The following is a 22711-nucleotide window of genomic DNA, read 5'->3' on the forward strand; positions in this document are numbered from 1 at the left end:
GTACGAAGGGAGGTCAATGATACAGAATGCTTGTTGTTTGTTTTGTTTCCTTTTTTTGGATGCGATTGAAAGAGGAAGAACGTATCTTTCAAACTATGTTATTAATAGCTATAATAATAAATATTGTTATTTTTGGTATTTTAGAATAAAAAAAATCATAATTTAAAGGACATATTGTGTACGCCGAGAGCTGCGGTGGCGGCTATCGATATGTAGCAAAGTACGACATGCTGCGAAGTAAACGATATTGAAAAGTTATCTGACCACTGAGAGCCAATAAAACGGAAAGAATGGTGGAAAATGTATCTTTCTTGAGGGGCCGCGTTCATTGGGTGTTCAGACATGTCCACAACCACACCACCTATCTCTCCCCATCTTGTAAAATCCAAAAACAGTCTAGAGGAAATCATTTTTTTTTATGTAAATCGGAAATTTGTACAATCTAATTTGAGATAATAGACCAAAAAACATTAGAACGTCATAATTATTTTTTATCAAACATCATCCTATAACCATACCATAGTACCTATAGATAGATTGAATGGTCACATTCACAAATTGAGAATGCAAAAAAAAATACTGCTAAAATTTGTTTCGCAAAAGAAACAACATTTGGTTTTCTCATGTGCGTTCAGTTCAATTCGGCACCTTCTAGTTGATGTTTTTGCGCGAGGTGGACTTGAGCTTCATAGACCGATTCAGGATCGCTTAAGCTGTTTTCGATTTATTGCTAAGACAAGGGAAGAAAACTTGATAGAAAGGAACACTTGTTTTCATGCGCACAATACAACATATGTTTTTATTGTTCAAATTCAAGCTTCCATTTCGTTGATTGTTACACGTGTGAGTTTACAATGTGTGTTGGCAACAAGGTCTGTGTTTTCAAAATGTAACAACATTACAATTTTCTCCGTCTCTGTATATTAGATAGTGACCGCGAACCAATCGTTGGAAACTCAAACTGTATTGTGTGGTGTGTGATTTTCAATAGCATCCTTTTATGTTTACTGAATTTTAACGAGTTCATACGAGTATGTGTAACCGAACCAAACCGAACCGAGTATGGTTGAATTCTTTTTGGCAAAACAATAGAAACCGGTAATTTAGTAGTATGAAAGAATACGAGTTAGAAATTGGCACCGCTTCACTAGGGCACTGAGCTTTTTTTAAACGAGTATAACCAATCCAAAATAGTTGAAATTTTTTTTTATTTTGAAGAAGAGAAAATATTTGAAAAAAGTAATATGCAAAAAAATAATACGAATTAGAAATTGGCACCTCTTCATTGGGGCACTGAAATTTTTTTTTTAACCATTCCAAAATGGTTGAAATTTTTGTTTTGTTTTTTTTTTTTGAAAAAATATTTGAAAAAAGGAATTTGTAAAGAAATAATACGAATTAGAAATTGGCACCTCTTCGCGGGGGGGCACACCGCACTGAGCTTCACCAAAACAAAACCATTAGCAGCAGAATGATGTGGCTCAGCAGCGTGATGTATAGGAACTCCATGAACATGGTGGACGCTGATGAAATGGTGTCATGGCGCGACGGGTTGACGGTGTTTTCATGGCCCAACCCATCCGGCGCATTGCGCACCGTCGTGGGGAGATGAGGTTTGCCCGCCGCTCCGCCGCCACCACCACCACCACCACCGCCGCCTGCCACCACGCTTTTCGGGTGGTCGACGGAAAGATCATGATGGATCGCATCTTTGCCTGCGTCGATCACATCCTCGACTGAATTGCCTTTATGCTGATGCTGCTGCTGCTCGTCGTTATCATCGATGACCCTCTCGCCTTTGTCGGCAGGATGTGATCCACCGTCTCTGCTGGCCGTGATCTCGTTCTGATCGTATCTGGGTGGAGACAGCTTCCGCTTTGGTCCAGGTATTTCTGCACAACGATGTGAACATATGGTTGAGGGAAAGATAGAAAGAGAGAGAAAGAGAGAGAGAGAAGGGTCTTATTAATTCTGTGTTAATCCCCAATGATAGAGACAGATTGTTGTCAGATTGCTTTCTGAAGATTAAATCAATTAACATAGTAGATGTGTTGCAAAAGGGAACTAAGATCCCTCGGCGGCGGTCGTGCCGGACAAGAGGAATCCAATGTAGAGGTTGTTGATTGGTACATACCGTACAGCCGAATGATCTCCTCAGTTTCACCGCGCGAACTCTTCGCAAGACATATGTATGTTCCGACATCGTCCTTCTGAAAGTCGCGCACCGTCAGCACCATTTTCATTACGTACATCGACTGTGCGATCTCCTGCACAGCGTACTTCGGTGATTCCACGAGCATGTTGTACACCCCTGCGTGAGAAATTGTAGTAGTAGTATAACATGGTTGGCAGAAATAATTGAATCATGTGAATGGCGGTCGTCGTAAGCCTATCAACAATAATCTCTCATCGTTAAAAGCGTTAAAGCGGCCGTGTGCTTAGGCTGTGGTTAGCTTGCTGAAATCATCTTACCTGTATCTTTTACCCAGACATTGATCGAGCGAGGGTACGCCTCGACCAGACATTCTATGCTGACATTCGACCAACGAGGAGCTCCGATCAACTGGTTCGGCACCTTTATTGTCGGCGCGACTAAATGGTGTGTAGTAGAATAAGAAAATATCAATAGTTTGATGAAAGGGATACGTGATGATCGTCATGATGATCATCGAGTTTTTCTCATATCATAACTGGTAATTTCAAAACATTTCTACAAGATACCACAGACACTCTCCTTTTCTATGAGCTGTGAGAGCTTTAGTAGAATCCGTTTCATCTAGGGTTAATACTTACAAGTTGTGGCCAGCAAAATCCTCTTCGAAATCGATGGCGGAACGCCGTTGGTGGCGATGCATAGATACATGCCCATGTCTTGGCGTGTGACTTTCGGCAATGTCAGCACGTCTCCCACATACGCTCGCGCTGATGGCCCCCCGTGTTGAGTACCAACGTAAAGGATATCGAGAAAAAAGAAATAGAAAATAAAAGCAGTGATGTAAGTTATTAAAAAAAATATTGAACCAATTGAACACATTGTGCGCATTCAATATCGTAGAGACGTTCACTTACCTGAATATTTCATGCCGCCGGTTTCCCTCAGAATGATGTCGCTGGTATCTTCACGTCGCCATGTGATGGTCGGATCTGGGTCCCCCTTTGCCCTGGTTTGAGGTGAAAACGAGAAACAAGAGTTAATAATAAACTCAAGTGCAGGTGCATAGTTAATGTACCTAATATTTTTTTAAAATAGTAATATCAAATGGCTTAAGCAAATATTCGTCGTCATTATGATCCCTCTATCAGAGGGGTTCTCTGTGGCTTAGTTCTGACTGATTGATGTGCTGAGTTTTGACGGAATCAAATTGTTTAATTGATTAGCACCATGTCTACATACATGATGACAGCAAACATGGGCCATCTTATGTGTGCTCATAAAATTGATTTGAAATGTTCACTTCATCTTGACAAAATTGGCAGGATAATGTCTTGGACAGCGATTGTCAGTCACTGGTCTGGGGAGGGTTAAAGAGCAGACCATATTCATGACATAGCTGGCCATCGTACCTCTCTTTAAGAGCGGGCGTCATCGCAAGACGACCCTTGAATGGTCTTAAAGGGGACTGAGGCGCTGTATTGTGCTCTCAACCGATACCGACACACCAGTGGCCTTTTTTCGTTCTTTGCCTTTCTCGGTCGAGAACGCTTATCGACGCCACCCCCCAGCAGAGATCAGTCAACTGAAGTGTGAGGTGACTACTGTGTGTCCTCTAACAAGATGGAGCGCGGTTATGATATAGGAAGAGAGATATGGGGGATGTCCACACTCCGATGGGTCCCGGGTCGGGGTATACTTAAAAGCAAAGATTACACACAGTTGGCCTTCTTTTTTAATTTGCACACCATAGGGTTATAGAATACTGGAATGTTACGATGGGGGGACGCGGGACAGCTGTTTTTGATCGTCCACAGCACACACCCGGCAAGGCTAGTGGGGGGGTCATTGTGTAACGGGCGCTATGCCCCAGAAGGATGCTCTTGCTCCCTGGGGTTCATTACCTGCAAAAATCAAGAGATTGCGCGGGGCACAATTCTTGGACCACATCATCACACTTGTTTTGCATGACTTTCACGGCTAAATGGATGTGCGTCAAGAGATGCAGCGCGCGGCCCCTGGTGTGATTGTTGCTTATTAATATATTAACGACTTTCTTCTGATACTAAAATGGTTTTACGAGCGCACCCAGCTGGACACGCTTATCAATTGTTTCATAACGTTATTAGGTCGTTGCGCGAATGTGCTCTTTTAGCGCGTTCTAGAAATCGGTGTGGGGTGTTTGTACTTCATTTTACGACTTGCACTCTTATCACGCGTCTCATTTCTTTGGTTGACGAAGATTGCTGTTAATAACGCAGACACGGAAGTTCATACTGACTCTGGCCCCCCGCCCGCATTAATTTAGTCCTCGTCGGGCGTCAACAACCGCCGTTAACGATGGATGATGAAACTAGCCATTAAATTGTGTGTCCCGGAGTTATGAACCCGGGCTGGTTGGCTGCGCGCCACGTGCAAGTGTTTATTGTACACATCTGCCGAGGGCTCCCGTAACACTCCCGTTGGCCAGCGTGTTACACTTGTGGTTGATTGCAGTTTTCGATGCACTCACCAGGTCCCGCGAGGGCACTGTGTGGGCATTACATCAGTAATGTCTAATCACCATTCGGTTTGATTTTTGCAGAACGCTTCAAACGGAACAAAACTGACCCTGACCGAAGGAAAGTCACTGAAAGCCATATTTTGCCAAGTTTTTCACCCACCATAAGGAACCGTAAAAAGGGGAAAAATGCATAGCTAATCATGACGGTGAGGGGAGATACACGTACATTGATTGAAGTTGTTTTCCAACAAAAAAAAAATATTTTGCTTCAAAACGCTACCAAAAAAATTCAAGTGAGTCCAGGTGTAATGCTACTTCTGATAAGTTAATGGCGTGTATTGGTGATGTGTGCGTGGCACAATAATTAATTAATTACGGTTAATTACGACGATTACGACTGACGCGACGTGTGGGAGAGTATTCCGCCAGCCCCAAACAATGCTGCTTGTTAACATAACCACCGAGAGCTGTGGAAATGAGTTTCTCGTACATGAGAGTATGAAACTATCCCAATTTTTCGCAAGCGTTTAGCGTCTCATTTTGTCAATTTTTTTACTAAATGGCTACAATTTCCCGGATTAAAGTTTGACGATTCTAAATCGTCAAGTAATCGGCCGTTCGATAAACTCCAAACACTTGATGGATCACCCTCTGCAGACCGGGGCACTATATGTACGCGTAGTTGGGGCTGCAGTGAAATCCAAAACAGGCAAACCCGAAAAAAAAAACTTTGTTGATCAATAATAACCAGCGCCGCAAACAAAATAGTAACTTCACATACAAACGAGACATGCCTGCTATATTTGCGTTACGGAGAGCATTGCGCACAGGGCGGCGGCCAGGCCAGCAGTACTACGTGACGATTGGAAGGGGTGGGTGGGGGGGCTTGCAACTGGGGGCGTTGTATGACCTATTCTCCACAGTCCATCTTCATGCTTCACTCTCTCTTCTAATAATAAATACGTGACCGGATTGTATCATCGCCACCCATCATCCTGATGATGGCCGCCCCGTGGTGCGGGCTGAGGTGAAGGGGAGGGGCGGCGGTCAGAGTTGCTGTGCAGATGTGTACCCCACCGGCGGGGTATCAATCGGTCAGTGCTGCGGAAGTTTTTAATTGCCTAGAAATGCTTGTATTTGGGTCAGGGAGCGCCAGCGCATGGGTAGCTGCTGCTGTGATTTGCATATTTGGGAAGCGCGGCGCGCTGCAGTTTTTCTTCGCCCTTTTTCGCCATATCTTCCACGCAGCCTTCACCTCACTCTCTCTCTCTCTGTCCACTGCGGCGGTATGTGACTACGGCTAATAAATGTGCAGTAGCGCCAGACCGAGCGCCTAGCAGCAGAGCAACTTGGATGGGCATGTTTCGTACGCGCGCACGCGGCGCTAACATTTCAAATGCTACGCGAGAGAGACCACCCCGACCCGTATTGGCGGTTTGGGTTTTTGAAGTGATTTGAACACGACGCACGTTTGTGTGTTAACGAATGCAATTATCGCATATTTATTTGCTCCATGTTGACGACGGGCGCTGACAATGATGCTCGGGTGTGGATCGGTCGGTCGGTGGGTGGTAATTGCTTCTCTCGCCCCCCGCCACGCCACAGCATAAACATAAAAGGACAACGACGACGCGGCGTAAGTACCGCGCCCCACCCGCTTCGTCTATTGTTCCAAAAACGGAGGAGCGCGTGCCTGAAAATTTTGACCAACACACGCCCGGACAGTCATTAAAATTTCGGGATAAGGGGCACACAGATTTTATAAACAAAATCTTGCAGTTGCAGCAGTGTATTTGATTACCATTAATAAACTCGATTCCTTTTTGGGAATTTTGTTCGTGTGTACGACACAAACAAATCGCGAGTTTATCGCCCCCGGCTGAACATCGAAACACGATGGTGGAGTCTATTAAATAATCAGAAGCTTGAACTGTATTATACAAGCCTAGAAGATGATCCACGCCAAGGACGTCCAGAAACAGCAGTAACACCCGAAGAAGTCATAGAAAATCAGTGTATCACCTCGGTGCTGAATTAAAGCAAGAGCCTAAGAGAATGAGGTAAACCTGGTTGTTCGGTTCCGAAACGAGTTCGCGTCAGCCAAGAATCGGCCAAGTCAACCATACGTTCCTTTGAGATTCGAAAGAAATTTTGTTTGTGAATTATTTATTAGCAAAAATAAGATAAAACAATAAATTTTAAATATTATTGTAATCTCTTAAGACTAGAGCGGAAGGAAAAATCCATGAGTTAAAACTCGAACTGTTTAAGCATCCGCACGCCCCGTATTGTATTCACCAGATTTGGCCCTTTCCATCCGTTTCCAGATCGAAAGAAACAAATTCATTCAACAGATTCTCACTTCGGGGGATGGAATTCATAAATTAAAATCGCGTCCGAAACCGCGCGGTGCATCGATGTTCAACCGGCGACCATAAGAAAACAATAAAGTGCATTATCAATCAATTTAAATTGTGTTTTTCTTATCGAACCGTAAACATTTTTTGAACGGCCTTGGTGTATAAGCTGTGTCGTAAACCCCTTCCATCAGACTGTTGATGGGGGAGCAACAAAAATGGCTGCTACGACTAGAGAGTTGAAAAAGGAGGAGCGAGCGCCTTGTTCTTGTAGCTGTAAAAACTACACTGTTTCCGAAAGTTTCCAGTCCAAAAGAACAATCATTAGTGGTGAGGTTGAAGACGCATCATCTCTCCTGCCAAACAACACACCACGCCACAGCGTCATATCATCTCATCCCATCCTCCCGTCCATTGGAGTAGGTAATTGTCTAAATCTCAATGGCCCCAAGGCAGGGGGCCAGGCACCGCGACATCACCCAGCACCTCTCTCTCTCTCTCCTGGAGGATGTCGTTTAGATTATGTTGTTTCATTTATCATGCCCGAGACTAGTGGGGTAATGGATAACGTGGCGGACCGGACACCGCACCGACCGGCTAGACAAATGAATTTTTATCTCGAACGAACCGACGAGTGAAAAATTAAATGAACAAAACTCTGGATGTCACCGGGAAAACAAAAAATGTCCTTTCTCTGCCAGCCGGTTCCGACCAAACATAGAGTATGGGGTGGGGAAGGGGGCGGCCCCCTGACGGGGTTGTCGTCTCTCTTTTTGTTTCGTTTTTTATTCTTGCACCCAATTTGCTACACACAGCCTATCATCACCAACATCCGCTTGTTGTGGTTCTCCGCCGCGTGTCGTGTCGTTGCGAAAGCGATGCCTTATGCCTCTACCCCGGGGGTGCGGCGCTCCTCCTCAAGGGGAGCCCAGCAGGGGCCGAGGGCGATGATGACGATATTTCCGGGGAAAGGGACGACACTTTTGGGGGTCAAAGATTGATGAGCGCCAGGGCCTAGTGACTGCTGTCACCGGGCTTTTTGTGCTCAACACACGATTGAGGCCAACTCTTCGCGGCCACGCAGGCCTCGCAGCATATGACCCTCCGCGTATGCTGGGTATCATCATTTCGCGCGCCCCAAGAGGTCGGTCGTGTCAACGAAAGGGTGGTGGTGGTGGTGCACACATCCTGACACAACACAGCCCCCGTTTTTAGAGGCAGAAGAGAGCACGGAAACCAAAGAGAAAATGCGGACATGAAATAATCAGGGCCTGGCCTGGGGGGCTCACTTCGTCGTCAGCGCATTTTAAGCGATCACAACAATACGTTTTCGGTCCTCTCTCTCTCTCATTTCCAATTTCTCTTCCTCTCTCTCGTGTCTCACTAAAAAAAGAAAACAAAAATAAAGAAAGAAAAACTTACTTGCAGGTGAGTTGGGCCGTGCTCTCCTCCGGTACAATCACGTCCGACGAGGTATTTTCCGCAATGAAATCTGGTGGCAGTAAAATATTGAGATAGGCTTCCTGTGGTGGTGTGGTGGGTGGTTATGGGTCGGCGGCGGTGGGACGACGGGGCAGCCACAGGGCCAAATCATCATCGGGATATGACAGGCCGGTAAATTGGACGTATTTTACATTTCGTGTTCCATTTCCGTTTCCGCATCGTGCAACACACACCCGGCGACGACGAAGAGAGATGATTGTGTTTCGGGAGTTTTCGCGGTCCAGCGAGTTGCAAGAGTGACGCGACGTAACATAGGGTGGATGAACCAACCAGCCAGCAGCAGCAGCAGCAGCAGCAGCAGTATCCCGGGGATTACGGGATGTGATTTTTCGCGTGTTGAAACCGAGAAGAAAATGAGTGGGAGAAAAGTTTGAAACACAACATTATAATACAACAACAATGTGACTGAGCAAGTGAAAGCGTATAATAATGAGTATGTGCAAGTAATGTGTGTTAGTAGTATAGAATATCAAACGATGTTGTAGTTGATTTCGATAACAATCGCCCAGTTCCCCGCCCATCTTGATATTTGATGATGAATATTTGGAAAAGTAATTCTAAAAAAAAAAAAAAAGGTTGGTAAAGCTGTGTTCCAGGAAATCGAAAAGAGTGGGTGTCTTTTTACTAGCCTCTTGAAATGGAAATCACCCTTGGCACACCGTATTTTCATGCGATTGCGTCGATTCATTGATTAGGGGAATCAAAGCGATCGCTTCTTGACCACTTCAAAACGCAGGCTGAGAGATCATACACTGTTATAGGGTGGTCTCCGTGGAAGATTGTTTTTATTTCAGTAAAAATTTTGCTATGCTTGTTCGAAAGATTTGTTTAAGAAATTTTTTACGAAAAACAATTTTGGCCAAATATGCCCACCGCGATATTTATTCGTTTATTTATTTAATTTATTTATTCATTTATTTTTATGTATTTGTTATTTGAAGTCAAGTTTGCTTCTATTTCAAAACACCACCAACGGATCTAATTCCAATTCGAATTTTCTAATTTTTTTTACTTCGAACAATAAAGCAGCAGAATCAGAGGTAATTGCATCAGAGATGATTAATCTATGTTGCTTTCTGTAACGTTGTGTTTTACGGGGTTGGGGCTGTAGGCTTCAGGCGAAGTCAATTAAAAAGGGGACGGCGGCGTAGGCGTGTTCTCTCTATTGATAATGTGCGAAAATCCAATTTCATTACAAGCGCAGCAAAAGTTGGGATAAGTTGGAGAGAATGACATTGGAAGACCCCGCCACAAAAACTGACTCTGCAGCAAGTGTAATGCGGCGCGCAGGCAGGCAGGAAAAAAATCTGTTCCAGTGAGCGAAGTCGTAGCAACGGCAGAACAATAAAGTGGGGAGGCTTGTGTCATGATAGACGAGTCAGTGTCAGTCTTTGGTGGTTGATTAGTGTGGGCGGCTTCGCCACGCCCTGCTTGACTGGAGAAGAGAATTGGATTATATTAATTGCGCTGTTCATATCTCTGTCGGCCCCCCTCACCGTGTAGAGATTTTCTCACTGACGCTAATGATGACGACGACGACGAGATGAGCTGCGTTAATCTGATCAGGATCAAGCTGGCCGTCCCAGCTGAGAGAGTGGAGTGTGGCACGTGGCAGGTACGCCGCCACCGGAAGCGTGGTTCTAGAGAGACACATTTTAGCAGCTTAATAAACTAACTATAGTCACACTGCGGTCGATCCGCTCGGTCGCGGTCACCGGACGGAGGGGTTTCCCCGGTACTGATAGGGGGGTTTCATATCACAGACGAGGCGCAGACCTAGACCAGACCCCTGCAACTACGGGGAGGTACAATCCGTAGGGGGGGCCGCGCAGGATCCTGGAAGATTGCAGTGTGTCTACTAATACACTCTTCTCTATATTCGATGGCGATGCCTGCGCGCCTCTACTATCTGCTTTCTTGATTTTTCGCTGTTTCCACATTTTTCGCGCCGACGTCTCTACTGCTGAGCTGATGTTGTGTGACATAAAGGTAGTTGTTGTTGGTACTGGAGTAGTCGTCGTCGAGACATAACCGACGAGACAGACACGATGGTCTGATGGTTCCGCCGAGCATAATGTTTAAACAAATCAGAGTTGCCGGCCGGCCGGTGGCCGCGGTATGCGGATCATCATATCTCGGACCAGGACACCGCCGAGAGCTCCGGCTAAAGTCACGTAAATGCCCCCCCTTCTTTCCATCTGGTGCGATGGTGTGTGGTCCTTTGTGGAGGTTGGGGATCACACTCCAAAGGATGTGTGGGTGGGTGGGAACAGGACACGACCCCCACCCGGGGCGATAGGGGTCGCAGCATCCTGTGCGCTTGCTTTGCTGCAGGGATCTCCTCGTCGTCTCGTCAGTGCGCTGTCGTCGCTGTCGCTCGCGAGCCGGCAGATAGATTGTTTTATAATTAGGCTGACAATGTGATAAGTAGGGTCAGCCACCACACAACAGCAGAGACGGTTGTCCCCCGCAGACGAGGTGTGTGTGGCTTCCGCCGCTGGTCAAAACACGTGACAGAAGAGCATTACGGAACACGCGCCAGCTGCTAAAGACCGTGGAGAACCCTAGAGCTGTCTGGTGAATCGGGCCCGAAATGACTGTATTCCTGCCCTTCTATATTCTCTTCTGCCTTGATGCACACACAATGACGTGGAGGTATGACAATATGAATATTACAAGTTCTAGACAGCAGATTTAGTGCTGTTGGTGAGTTACCATAAACGTAGTTTGGAACACATAAAGAGTGTTGGAAAAATTCGAAACGTGCAATTGGTAGAGGCATCTAATTGGCGACATCACTCAGTGGATGCAGTAGCCAAATCTGGCGCGTCATGTTATTCTCAAAAAGTTTCCACATTTAAAACGACTCAACTAGAGTGATGAAGAGTTGAACATGTCTGCTATCAGCATTAGGAGAAGCAAACGGCAATAAGTTAATCTGGTCAAGAGATGCTCATTTCTGGCACTAGGTCTGTCTCAGAAGCCACAGCTTCCGGGGTAATGTTGACTTGAATCGACATCAAGGAGAACATCTTATTCGGTTTGTTGATTACACCCAGGATACGGAGATGGAGTGATGCACAGTTCCCTCCTCTAGGATGATGATGTTGGAGACTATCCAAAATATAATGCCCAGACCAGACAAAACTTTGAGAGAATACGTGGTCATCGGTGATTCTTGGAGTAACTAAGAAATCTTGACAGGTAGTCTCGGTGGTCCCAAAAACTCAAAATCACTGAAGTTCAGAAAAGGAGTTCTGGCTGAGCCGCACTGTCACAGCGCGCAAGAAGAACGTAATATCTGGGGCTATAAGGCAGACAAAAATAAATCAATAAATAAATATTTGGAAGGCTCCCCCTTCAGCAAGGGTGAAGCCACCAGAGCTGGCAGTCGCGTCCTAGAGTCTTCGGGGTCTTCGGCCCAAAAAAGATTCTGGAGACCGCGACCAATTACACGTGGCCACCGTCGTCGGATGGATGATGCGTGGCGCGCGTTGAATAATGTGAAAAGCATGTACCCCAACCAAACAAAAACACGGACGCCGAAAAGTAGCTTCTAGCTTCTGAGGAGAGACGATGGGGTGGCTGGCTGAGGGCAACAATTTGTTTAATCTTCCTCCCTCCGTCAAGAAAGACTGTTCCTTCCTGATCCCCATGAGCTGGTGTTCCTCCTGCCAAGGTCGATGGTTATGTGGCGACGGTGGCTCTATGTTTTCCCATCGTTTCTCCAGCCGGCGTCGACACAGATGACTGTTTCTCCTACAAAATACCACCCCGGCCGCCCACCCACACCCACCACCTTGGGGGTCGGGTCACAGGGAAGCCACCGGCAGCAGCAGCAGCAGCCACAACAAGACGGAAGACAGAAAAGGACCAGATTTACTGGCCACTCTTTCCGGACCACCGCACCCGACGACCCACACACGCGTAGAGAGGACTCATTGGCTCTTCATTATCTTTTCACCCCCCGCCCGCCCTACGCACACATCCTCTAAACCCCTTCTTCTGCAGGAGCCTCCTCCTACACCCGGAGGATTCTGCTCGGAAGAGAGGTCGAAAGATGTTAATCCTCGCAACATGCGAGCTCTGTTTGCTTGCTGCTGCCTGCTGCTGCTGCCTCCTTGTTGTGGCCGCTTTCTCTTTCGTTCTTTCCTCCTCATCACTCTCTCTCTCTCTCCCCCCCGCGTTCTTAGTCTCTTGTGGTAGCATCTGTTGAGCCTAACAACTTCACCACCCACTTTCACGCCGAAGTTTAGAGGAGAGCTCGACGAAGCAGCAGCAGCAGCAACAGGAGCACGGTGGAGCGAGGATGGTATTGGGGGGGAAGGACTCGGCACTCGAAATGTACACCACACCCACCACCCAACACCCTCGCCGCCTTCTTTCCATTCCAAGCAACGAGAGGAAAATTCTAAAACACAAGGATAGAAGAGGAAGAAGCCGAAAAAAATGGCTAAGTAATTGAAACAATAAACTGTATTTAATTATCCATAATTTAGTGGCGTCCGATTTATACTCACGCCCCACCCCCCTCGAGGGTGTCCCTGGAAAACTGGGACACGGTACGGTGGTGGTGGTGGTGGTGCTGGTAATTGAATTTCGCGACCATAATAGAACGGTTACCCGCCAAGCAGAGGTCACACTCTTCGATATCTGGTTCTACCGATATCGTCTGCTCCTCTCTCGCTCTCTCATTCAGGGATCATGTTTAAGAAGTATCGTCGTAGGTCACACTCTGCCATGTGGGAACTACTACTGGATAAAGTCGGTCTTCTCCAGTGACGGTGGTGTAACCCGATTATGGTGAAACTTCTAACGACTCTATTGCTTTGCTTACATGATATTCGGTCCGGAGCGTTTATTTTTCACTCCAGAAGATATGCCAAATATTAGAAGGGAGTTCCGTAATTTTCTCAGTAAATGATATTTTCTTTGGGGGATAAAAACTGGGTCACATACGAAAGGGTTGGACTAATGACCAGAGAGGACTTTAAGCGTGCATTTGGTTGGGATTTGATAGAAACCATCCATTAAGAGTTGCACTTCCGCCAGCCAGCCACTGAAATTAAGATCTCCTACTGTCAACACTGTTGGACTGTTTGAGGCTAGTAGCGATGTCCGAAAACCGGGGGTAAAATGTGTCAGTATGCACATTTTGCATTGAAAAAAATTATGTGAACATTTTATGAATCCCGCAAGGAAAGTAGGGAATCATATTATTTTTTATCATATTTCAGTTTTTCACTGTTCGTTGATTTTTGAGTTTTCTGCCGTCTTTACTACGTTGAGTCTACCGTATATGTTGTTTGTTTCATTGTCAAAACTCAGCTTACAGGGCTACTCAATAAAATAACAAAAATTGGCGTAAAAAACACAACGTTACAGAAATCAACAAAGAATAACTTTGCAAGTTACATATTTTTGCAGCGCGCACCAATCCTTCTCTCTGCCAGAAAGTAGTAGCCACCAGGAGACACACCTGACGCTCTATACGGGGTGTTTTCAGTTAAGTTACGCACCACAGCAGACACCAGACAGAGCCAGCCACCAGGCAATAAAAGAGAGAGCGAGCGACCCTTCAACCTGCGGACGGAAGACATCACTTAGCAGCGACCGAGGAAACATTTCTTCACACTCCTGCGACCCGAGAGGGTGGTGGTGTGTTAGTTGAGCTAATTCTTAAACCTTTCCCCCTTTTCTAAGGCTGCTGCTGGGTGTGTTGTAACTGTTGCTACACACGGCAAAGAGCTCCTATCCCGCCGTTCGGCGTGACGCGAAAATGGCACGAAAATATCACCCCAGAAGTCCGTATTTCACTTTGTTAACCCGTCCCCCCTCCGCCATATTCTCCTCGGTAATCCACCCTTTACACCCATCATTGCCCTCGGGGGGCGACACAGAACACTTGTTCGGCGCCGCTCTCTATTCACGCCTTTGACTCTTTCTCCTTTCGGTTTTTGTTCTTTATTTTCTTTTTTTTTTTGTTGCACTGTGCACAATCCTGCACTGCTACTACTGCCCCCTTTTTAGCCTTCGTGTGCCCACTCTCCTCCTTTTTTAGTCATTCATAGACGGTGTTGTTGTTGTTGGAAAAATGCCAGGACAAGCGCGCCGCGGGTATTGAGCTCTCTGCCGACACTACAACAAATAACAACTGTGGCCTATTAAAACACACTACTCTAGGTCGGCTTAAAAAAAGGCAGACAATAAAAATGGAAAGAACAAATATTCTCACACCTTACCAACACATACACACAAGTGCATATATGTTAGACATATTTAAATACTCAAAATAATATTAAATACTTAAATATCTAGAAAGAAAATAATACAAGATGTACCATCTAGTGTTCTTCTTTTTCATTTGGGTATAAAACAAAAACGGCCTAACATTTTTCGATGGTTGAACATTTATTCGAAAGGTTCATTTTTTTATAAAAAAGGCACCTTTTATATATACGTTTATACGTGTGGGTTTTTTTCCGAGTCATAAATACCACAGTTTGACTTATTAACATAGTCACCGAAGTGGAAATTAGCTCTAATGAAGTGAGCTATTATTATCTTGTACAGTTTGAATTGAACACTTACCACTTTGGACATCAGTTTTTCATATTCTCAAATTATCATATCATTGAATTGTTTTTTTTTGCATAAATGGAATGAAAGAACTTTTCGAATAAATGTTCAACCATCCAAAAATAGTAAACCGTTTACGTTTTATAACCAAATGAAAAAGAGAACGCTGGATGGTACACCCTGTAAAATTAAGTAATAGAATTAATGTATAGAAATTTTCTAGAAGCTCTCTTTCTGAATCGCCACACTCTAGTCCAGGAGCAGGCATTAGCAGAGCAGAGCACACGGTTTGTGGTCTTTGCGCCGTCGTCGTTGTGTCGCCGCACCAGGCTGGCGACAAATATTGCGGACGCGACTGGCCGAGTGTCCGCGAACGAGCTTCGCCGTTGTTCCGGTTCCGGTAGTTCCGAACCTTGGCGTCTAGTGGTAGGCACGTGCGGCCACCGACCACATCTTCACATCTGCTTGCCTGCCCCTGCGAGAAGAAGTGACCATCGCGTCGTCGACGAATGCTTTTCTTTCGACGTGAACGCAGAACAGAATAGTATATCAAGCGAACGAACGCACAACGCTGCCTTCCATGATCTCACACGCAGCAGCACCTCCACCACACGCCGCTACATGCTGCGCTTCCCCCCAATGGAGCAAAAGGTCTGGCTTTTCTTTTACTCCTTAAAAGGAGCATCGGTCGCGGCTCCTTTACCATCGGGGCCGACCCCGCGAGGTTTCGTTCGTGCGCGTTGTAGCGCAGCATACAACCAACAGTGGGGGCACCACACACCAGGGGTGTTTGAAAAAAAATAAACGGTTTACGATGTGTGTCCAGTACACGTGCGCGTACACGCGTATAGTAAGCTGAATATATTATATAAAACACAGATATATTTATACTACCCTTTCTGGGGGCAAATAAACACTTGAATGTTATGTTGGTGAACTCTTCGTATGAATGTGTACGATGTTTCATTTTAACCGATCACTTAATCCTTTTTACAAGCTATTTAGTATCGACGTGTCACAGTATTTTTTTACAACGGAAAACAACAAGTGTAGTGCGCAGTGATTGCATTTTTATTTTTGGAAGGCCTTAAAGCAGAGGAAATTTATGCACCAATGTTTAAAATGTGCACGGCAACTTCGCCTTCAATTAGGGAGTTAAAAGGGATGTTTCTGAGTTTAAACGTGATCGCGTACTAGGCTTTAAGACGATCCATGTTAAAAGCGTCAAAAAATAGACACAACACCTAAAATCGTAGAAAAAATACGGGATATCGTATTGGGAAATCGTCAAATGACTGACAGATATTTAGTACAAGGAACATGTAGTACAAGGCAGATTAGTACATTTAGTGAATAATGAAGTGTATTTCAAAACATAAAATTGTATTTTTCTTATAAAGGCTACAAAATCATTGAACAACTTAGTATGTAGTAGTAGGAAGTATTTGCACCGGGGTAAAGTTTCGTGATCATTCACCACTAACTCGACCATTTACCATATAAATTGTACCCCCGCATTGATTTTCAGATTCAAAATCTTGGAAGAAATATTTTCCGTTAATTTTGCCCTATTTAAACATAATTCGAGCTTATTGTACAATATTTAACAATTCAACAATAATAAACTGACTTTGTGGTGGCAGAGGTTCAGAATCTATCCCATAACGTATATCGAGGTATCGATCGCTAGTGCGCATAAATTACCGAAGCTCGTCCAGCTACAACCAGCTATTAACATGCGGTTTTTTATCACATTCTTCATAAATTGAGCCATGCTTAAAACCCTATCCAAAATTATCCAAACTATTTTTTATTGTTTCCATTCTTCTTGGTAAATTGATAAAGATTAAATTGAGCTGTGCAACACACATTTTTACGCTTCTCGCATTCATAATGACAATCTTAAATTAAGGAAGAATAAAGGTAGGATTAACTGGCACCACCATTGCAAGAAAACGCCTATCCAAAGCTGGAGAAAAAAATTAAGCGATGTTGGTTTGTTCATCATGTTGGGGGGCAGGCAAGATGACTTGAATTAGGATATATGCGCGCTGCTCTCTGTTAGGCAGATCGTTGAAATACAAGGCATTAGAAAATAAAACATAGGAAAAATTAAACTTGTGACTATCGTAGCAATTGAACATTAGTTTAAATGTATTCTTTCCAAACTCTCCAGATGCGTAAATCACTAATCACTAATAATCAATTAGTAATACCTCAAATCATCTTGCCAAATCAGTCCCACAAACGGACACACACAAAAGGTTTTAACAGACGCTCCTACCGACAAAGTGAAAGCTGCTTTCTGTTCTTTCAAATTAGCAATTAGATAAAGATGGGTGAGTCCAACAAGAGCAAAAGAAGCTAATTAGTTCAGGAACAAAATTTCGCTATTGGCAACCAGCAGCTCCTTGGTTAAAGTATGTCGACTTACTTCACCTTCGTAAAGATGTTCCGGAGATGGACGGTTGAAAATAAAAACCTTAAAGCATACACCACTTTAGGTGAAAGAAATTGTGTTCATTTTTCACAAGAAAACCGGAAGAAAAAAACAAATGGACTTGGACCATCTGTGGCCTCATCCCACCATCTGTGCGGGGTGTTGTAGTGGCTCGGGAGCAGCCGCAGAGGCTTGCCTGCCTGTACCACCCATCTCATACCCATCTCCTGCCTGTACCTCTTCGGTGGTGGCGACTATTTTGCGTCTGTCTAAAGATTTAATGACTCATACTGCGCGCGCGGCGCGTGCTATACACGCAATGGCCCCGGAAGAGATGCTAATCTTCATTTATTGTGGAAACAGGGCACGTATTACAATTCTTTGCCCCCTTTAGGAGCGAGACGACAACACGGGCCAGGGGCCAGAGGCTGGCTGGCCAGCATCGCGGATATTGCTTTCGTGTGTTTGGCTTTCGGTGCTTTAGTTGTTATTCACCAGAAGTGAAACCAGCACACATACACACTTTTGGGTAGTAACCGTTGAGAGACTCTTCTGACTGCTGTTTTCCGATGATTGGTTTGTTCCGCATTACGAACGCTCCCCGCGCGAGTGGTGCGCCAATTTGTGCGCGCCCAAGAAGAAGACGACGACGACGATGGCCGCTTTTCTTTGAACTGTCGCCAAGTAAGCGCAGCAGCAGACAAATGAAAAGGGTTTTCTCCACCCGGGGATTTTTGGAAAGAAAACATTTAGGCTTCTTGTCCAATTGCTACGACAACCGTGAGTTAAATTTTCCTAATGTTTTGTTTTACTTCCGTGTATCTCAACTGCGCCGCAGGCACATCCTCGCGTTCAAGTGAATTAAATAGGTTAAAATATCACAGAATCCTCGATTTCGATTTCAATACTCGTTTTTGTTCTCGTTGATATTAATATACACAATAAATAATATTAAACACTGGCGTAACACAACACGATTAAAAACATTTTTAAATATTCTACAAAAATTCGACGTTAAAACAGAGATACATTGTTTTTAATTTGTGCCACATATATTTATGGAACAAGGCTCCTCGAACTTTAATCCTTTCAGTAGCTTTGTTTACAAAACACAACGATCGGTGTTCCAAGCCTGTGAAACATTTTCCAGTCAGCAATGATTCGTTAAAAAGTTCTAGAGTAAGGTGGCACCAATAATATGGAAGAAGATAGTTCTTGTCTATTCGAGGCCGTCTTCTCTAAGAAATCGTAGATTGCATATTTGGTGTGTAGACTGACTGACTGTTAGATTGATTATAGAAAAGGATAGGGTAAACAATTTTACGGCTACAATCTCTGTTTTTGCTCAATCACCACAGAGAGGCGTCTACATAAAAAGATAAAACTACATCTACAAGAATAAAAAAGAAACTGCCTTGAACTACACTTGAACTGATCGAACGAAAGTGCTTTGCTGTGAACAGTCAATATCAGAGTATATCATCAACCGATCCATAGAAGTAAGGTTCTTGTGGAAGTCGAACCAAGAAGCTGCCGAGTGAAGCCAACCCTTCAATCAAAAGTGTGAAATCTCGACGTAGTGAAAACACCAATCATCTATATTTTCTGTGAGGTGTGAAGGTCGAAGAAAGAGTAGTGGACATTTAATGCTATCTCTTAAATAGTTCCATTTTTTATTATAGCGCACCCCTCGGAATCTCTGCTATAATTGGGAGAATTTTTGCAGCGATTTGAGGCCACTCTGTGTTATTGCAAGTCAGTCAAGTAAGAACGCGCCAGGACTCTATAAAGGTGCTATAGAGAGAAGTACACTGTCTTCATTGGCTGGCTTCTCTGGCGAATCTGATGTATGGTGGTGGTGGTGCTGCTAATGGAAGGTGTCGTGCGACCAACAACGACAAGATGCACCCCACGCAAGCAGCGTCTCCTTCTTCTTTTTTTGTTACTAAAAGGAAATATGTTGGAAGTAACACGTGTCGGAAGGTAGGCCTGGCCCGACAACGTACCTCTGGAAGATCGAATTTCTTACCTGTACCATCATCGGGTTCGTGTTGATCTGGCACATGTAGCGGCCACTGTCCTCCTTCTGGACGTTCTTGATGTGCAGGCTCCAGGTGAGCACATCCAAGTGGGACACCCAAACCCGCGGGTTCGAGGTGATGATGTCCAGCGAAACGGCCTGCAAGGCTCGCGTGTCCTTCTTCACCCAACCGACCTGTAGTGTTTTGTATCAGCAGCGAAGCAACAGTGAGGAGGATAAAAAAAGGATGCAATGAGTGAGTAGGGAAGATGATAATCAAAAAAAGTCTCTGAACAATAACAGTGTTTGTCACTCGTTGAGCTGTGGTTGTGCATTGACTGCGCGACGTGGCTTTATAATCATAGACCAAAACGTTCTGTCGCCCAATTTTCCAATTTTCTGCAAGCGTACAGCGTCGTCTCATTATTTCGTAAATGTCTGATGAAACATTTAAAATTTGAAGAATAAAGTTCCGACATTTTAATAGCCGGTTTTAATATGATTCGGTGGTTTAAAATGCAAACACTAGATGAATCATCACTCTATAGCTGGTGTCTGCTAATTGCTGCTGAACGATTCTCGCTATATTGACATACGTTATACACATTTTGTTTGGTTGATATATTTTGCCAAATGTCAAAATGTACATATCCATCGTATAGCGAGAATCTATCGAGTTCGATCATTAAATAACATCACCACACGCGCCAGAGAAGTATTTCTCTATGATTTCGCAGGATACCGTGTGCGGTATATGCACCACTACATGATGCGTACAGCATAGACACGCAGCACGCCACACCAGCACGCTTTGAGGCAAAATTCGATGATGCACAGACAGCCACCGGAAGCGGCCTTTCAAAAGTGCGTTCGTTAAAAAGCCCACAAAATGGTACGAAGTTTGGGTGGGAGGGAGGTATCCTTTCTTACAGCATCATATGCTGGGCAGGGGGGGGATTGTGGTGCGCAGTGTACGACGGTGCGTGCTTTACCGACGACTCTGAGGCCGCAATGAAGGGGGGTGGTACACAGGATAACTTACCCGATGGCCGCCCAAGTAGTGGATGCGACAGTTCAGTGTCACATCTCGACCGGCAGGGGTCGTAATGTTCTCCATCTGCCCTTCGAATTTTGGTGTGAGTCCGAATGCAACTGCAATTAATTTTAAAAAAAGAGAAAGAATGAAAAGTGAATTTTGACTGTGTGTGAAAGAGACAACAATTGCTCTTAAATCACGCGAAAGGATCACAAAGCACTCCGTCGGTTAAAAGTGTTGATGCAGCATGCGCGGAAAAGTTAACTTGTTAGGAAAGTAGATAACATCGATTTGGTTTTGGATGAGGAAATCAACTAATTAGTATTACTTTGTATTACTTTTCACAGAAGAGTGATTTCTAGATGTCTAAAAAATCGTTACTATTATTGGTTGACATCCGAGCTAGTTTTGTCATGCCGATTGCATAACTTGAGGCGTTAGAACAAACAAACCGCAAAATTTAGTATTCCTGAACGCGCGTGTACAAATAGATGTTACAGTAGTTGAAGAGAGTGTTAAATTAGTAAGTAACTGAAATTAATAGTATTAGTAAGTAGAGACTAAAAACTTAAAATAGATATTATACAAAAAAAGAAATGAAACAAATGAAAACAATGAAACAAAAATCACAAACACATAAATCAAAGTGTTAATCGAAAAAAAAACTAATTCATATTTGTTAGATGAAAGGAAACACGTCCTCTCCCAGGCGATCTGCTTTTCGGAGTCTAAGCATGTAATCTTTCTGAAAGAGTATCCATAATCCTAGCAATACCCACCACCCCTCCACTCGCCTAAAAACTCAAGTAGTAAGTTATCAAATAATGTTTATACGCATCCGGATTTGCAATCAAGTAGCGATGTGTGTCAGTTGTCAGTTTGTGGCGGCATATTTTCGATCACCAGTGTGTGCGTGGGGGTATCGCTCTCTCCTCCTTCGTCGCGGCAGCCTCTCCGTGCGGACTCACACTGATTGATGATGATGATGATGCCAGGCAGCGCCGCCCTAGCCAAACTTCAACTACTGAAGGGAGCGCTGCTGTGTATCGAATGACCACTGTTCGATGAAGTGAAGGAGGGTGAAGAAAGGGACGTGGCGGTCAATCGCAGTATCACACGGTTCCACATCGGACGAACAGAACGGAGAGACGGACGCCTGGCCCTACCTCCGCGCTCAGCAGTAGTAGTTTCGAACTCCTCTCGCCGATGATCACCGGGAAAGGACGCGAACGCGACTAAATATGCAACATGCGCCCTCTTGCCACCCCCACCCGCCATGGGGGGGTGGGCGCGCTGCAGAGAGTTGCATTATTGCCGCAGCGCGCGCGCCAGTGCAACAACAACACGTTCCCTGCCTGACACACACGTCGCCGTCGCCGCGTCATTGTTGTGCAAATCCGTCAAAAAACGTGCTCCTTTTCTCGCTGTGGTGTGGTGTGGTGTGGTGTGGAGAGACGACGCGAGGAGGCGCGCCCGGTTTCACTGCCCACAACAACGCAGCAGCAGGCAGCGCGCTCAGAAAGGAGGACGACGACGACGAGCCCGCCCTTCGGCCAGCTATAATTGACAAAATTAGACATTTTCGAGCAACACACACCCCAATTCAACTCCGCCGCCGTCCACCCTACACCCAGATACTCCAGCCACCTCCCCGCATCGTACTACTCTCGGTAAGGGAAGTGCGCCGAGGGCACGTTTCAGCGGTTTTGGCGGCTGCTGCTGCTGCTGCTGCTGCTGGATTCTATCTATAGACGCGGCGGCGCTTGCCCGGCTGACACGTGGCTTTCCTCCTGCTGTCGCTGCGCTGCTGGAACATACTCCCCCCCAGTCGGTGCTGTGGCTGGGGGGGTGGGGTGCACCAATATGGCTGGATGTGCATGATGCAGTTAAGCGTTAATATAATTGCATGAGGTTCGAGAGCACTGCGTCGCGAAAAACCTGTCCTGTCCAAAATCGCCCACCTACCACCACCCTATTACACCTCATAAAAAACCAACCACCACCAAAATGATAGAACAGAAAGGGAAAACAAAAAATCTCACGTACGGTGACGACGAGTGGTTTGTGTTGTCTCTGTGGCTCTCCGTGGCCTTGGCCGTGGTTTGATCGCTTTCTCGTCGA

The 22711-nt window shown here is 45.1% G+C and overlaps 1 protein-coding gene across 1 annotated transcript; it reads right to left on the minus strand.

Annotated features, from left to right (window-relative positions):
* Positions 1-1443: 1443 nt before the first annotated feature.
* Positions 1444-21868, minus strand: LOC131213346 (lachesin-like). Its single transcript, XM_058207373.1, has 9 exons — positions 21757-21868; positions 20597-20706; positions 19564-19749; positions 8435-8535; positions 3070-3161; positions 2794-2922; positions 2468-2592; positions 2135-2300; positions 1444-1892 (listed from the first exon to the last, which is right to left on the minus strand). Exons 1-9 carry the CDS (start codon positions 21866-21868, stop codon positions 1444-1446), a joined length of 1470 nt encoding a protein of 489 aa, XP_058063356.1.
* Positions 21869-22711: the final 843 nt, after the last annotated feature.

This window comes from Anopheles bellator, chromosome X (genome assembly GCF_943735745.2).
Source record: "Anopheles bellator chromosome X, idAnoBellAS_SP24_06.2, whole genome shotgun sequence".
NCBI classification, from domain to species: domain Eukaryota; kingdom Metazoa; phylum Arthropoda; class Insecta; order Diptera; family Culicidae; genus Anopheles; species Anopheles bellator.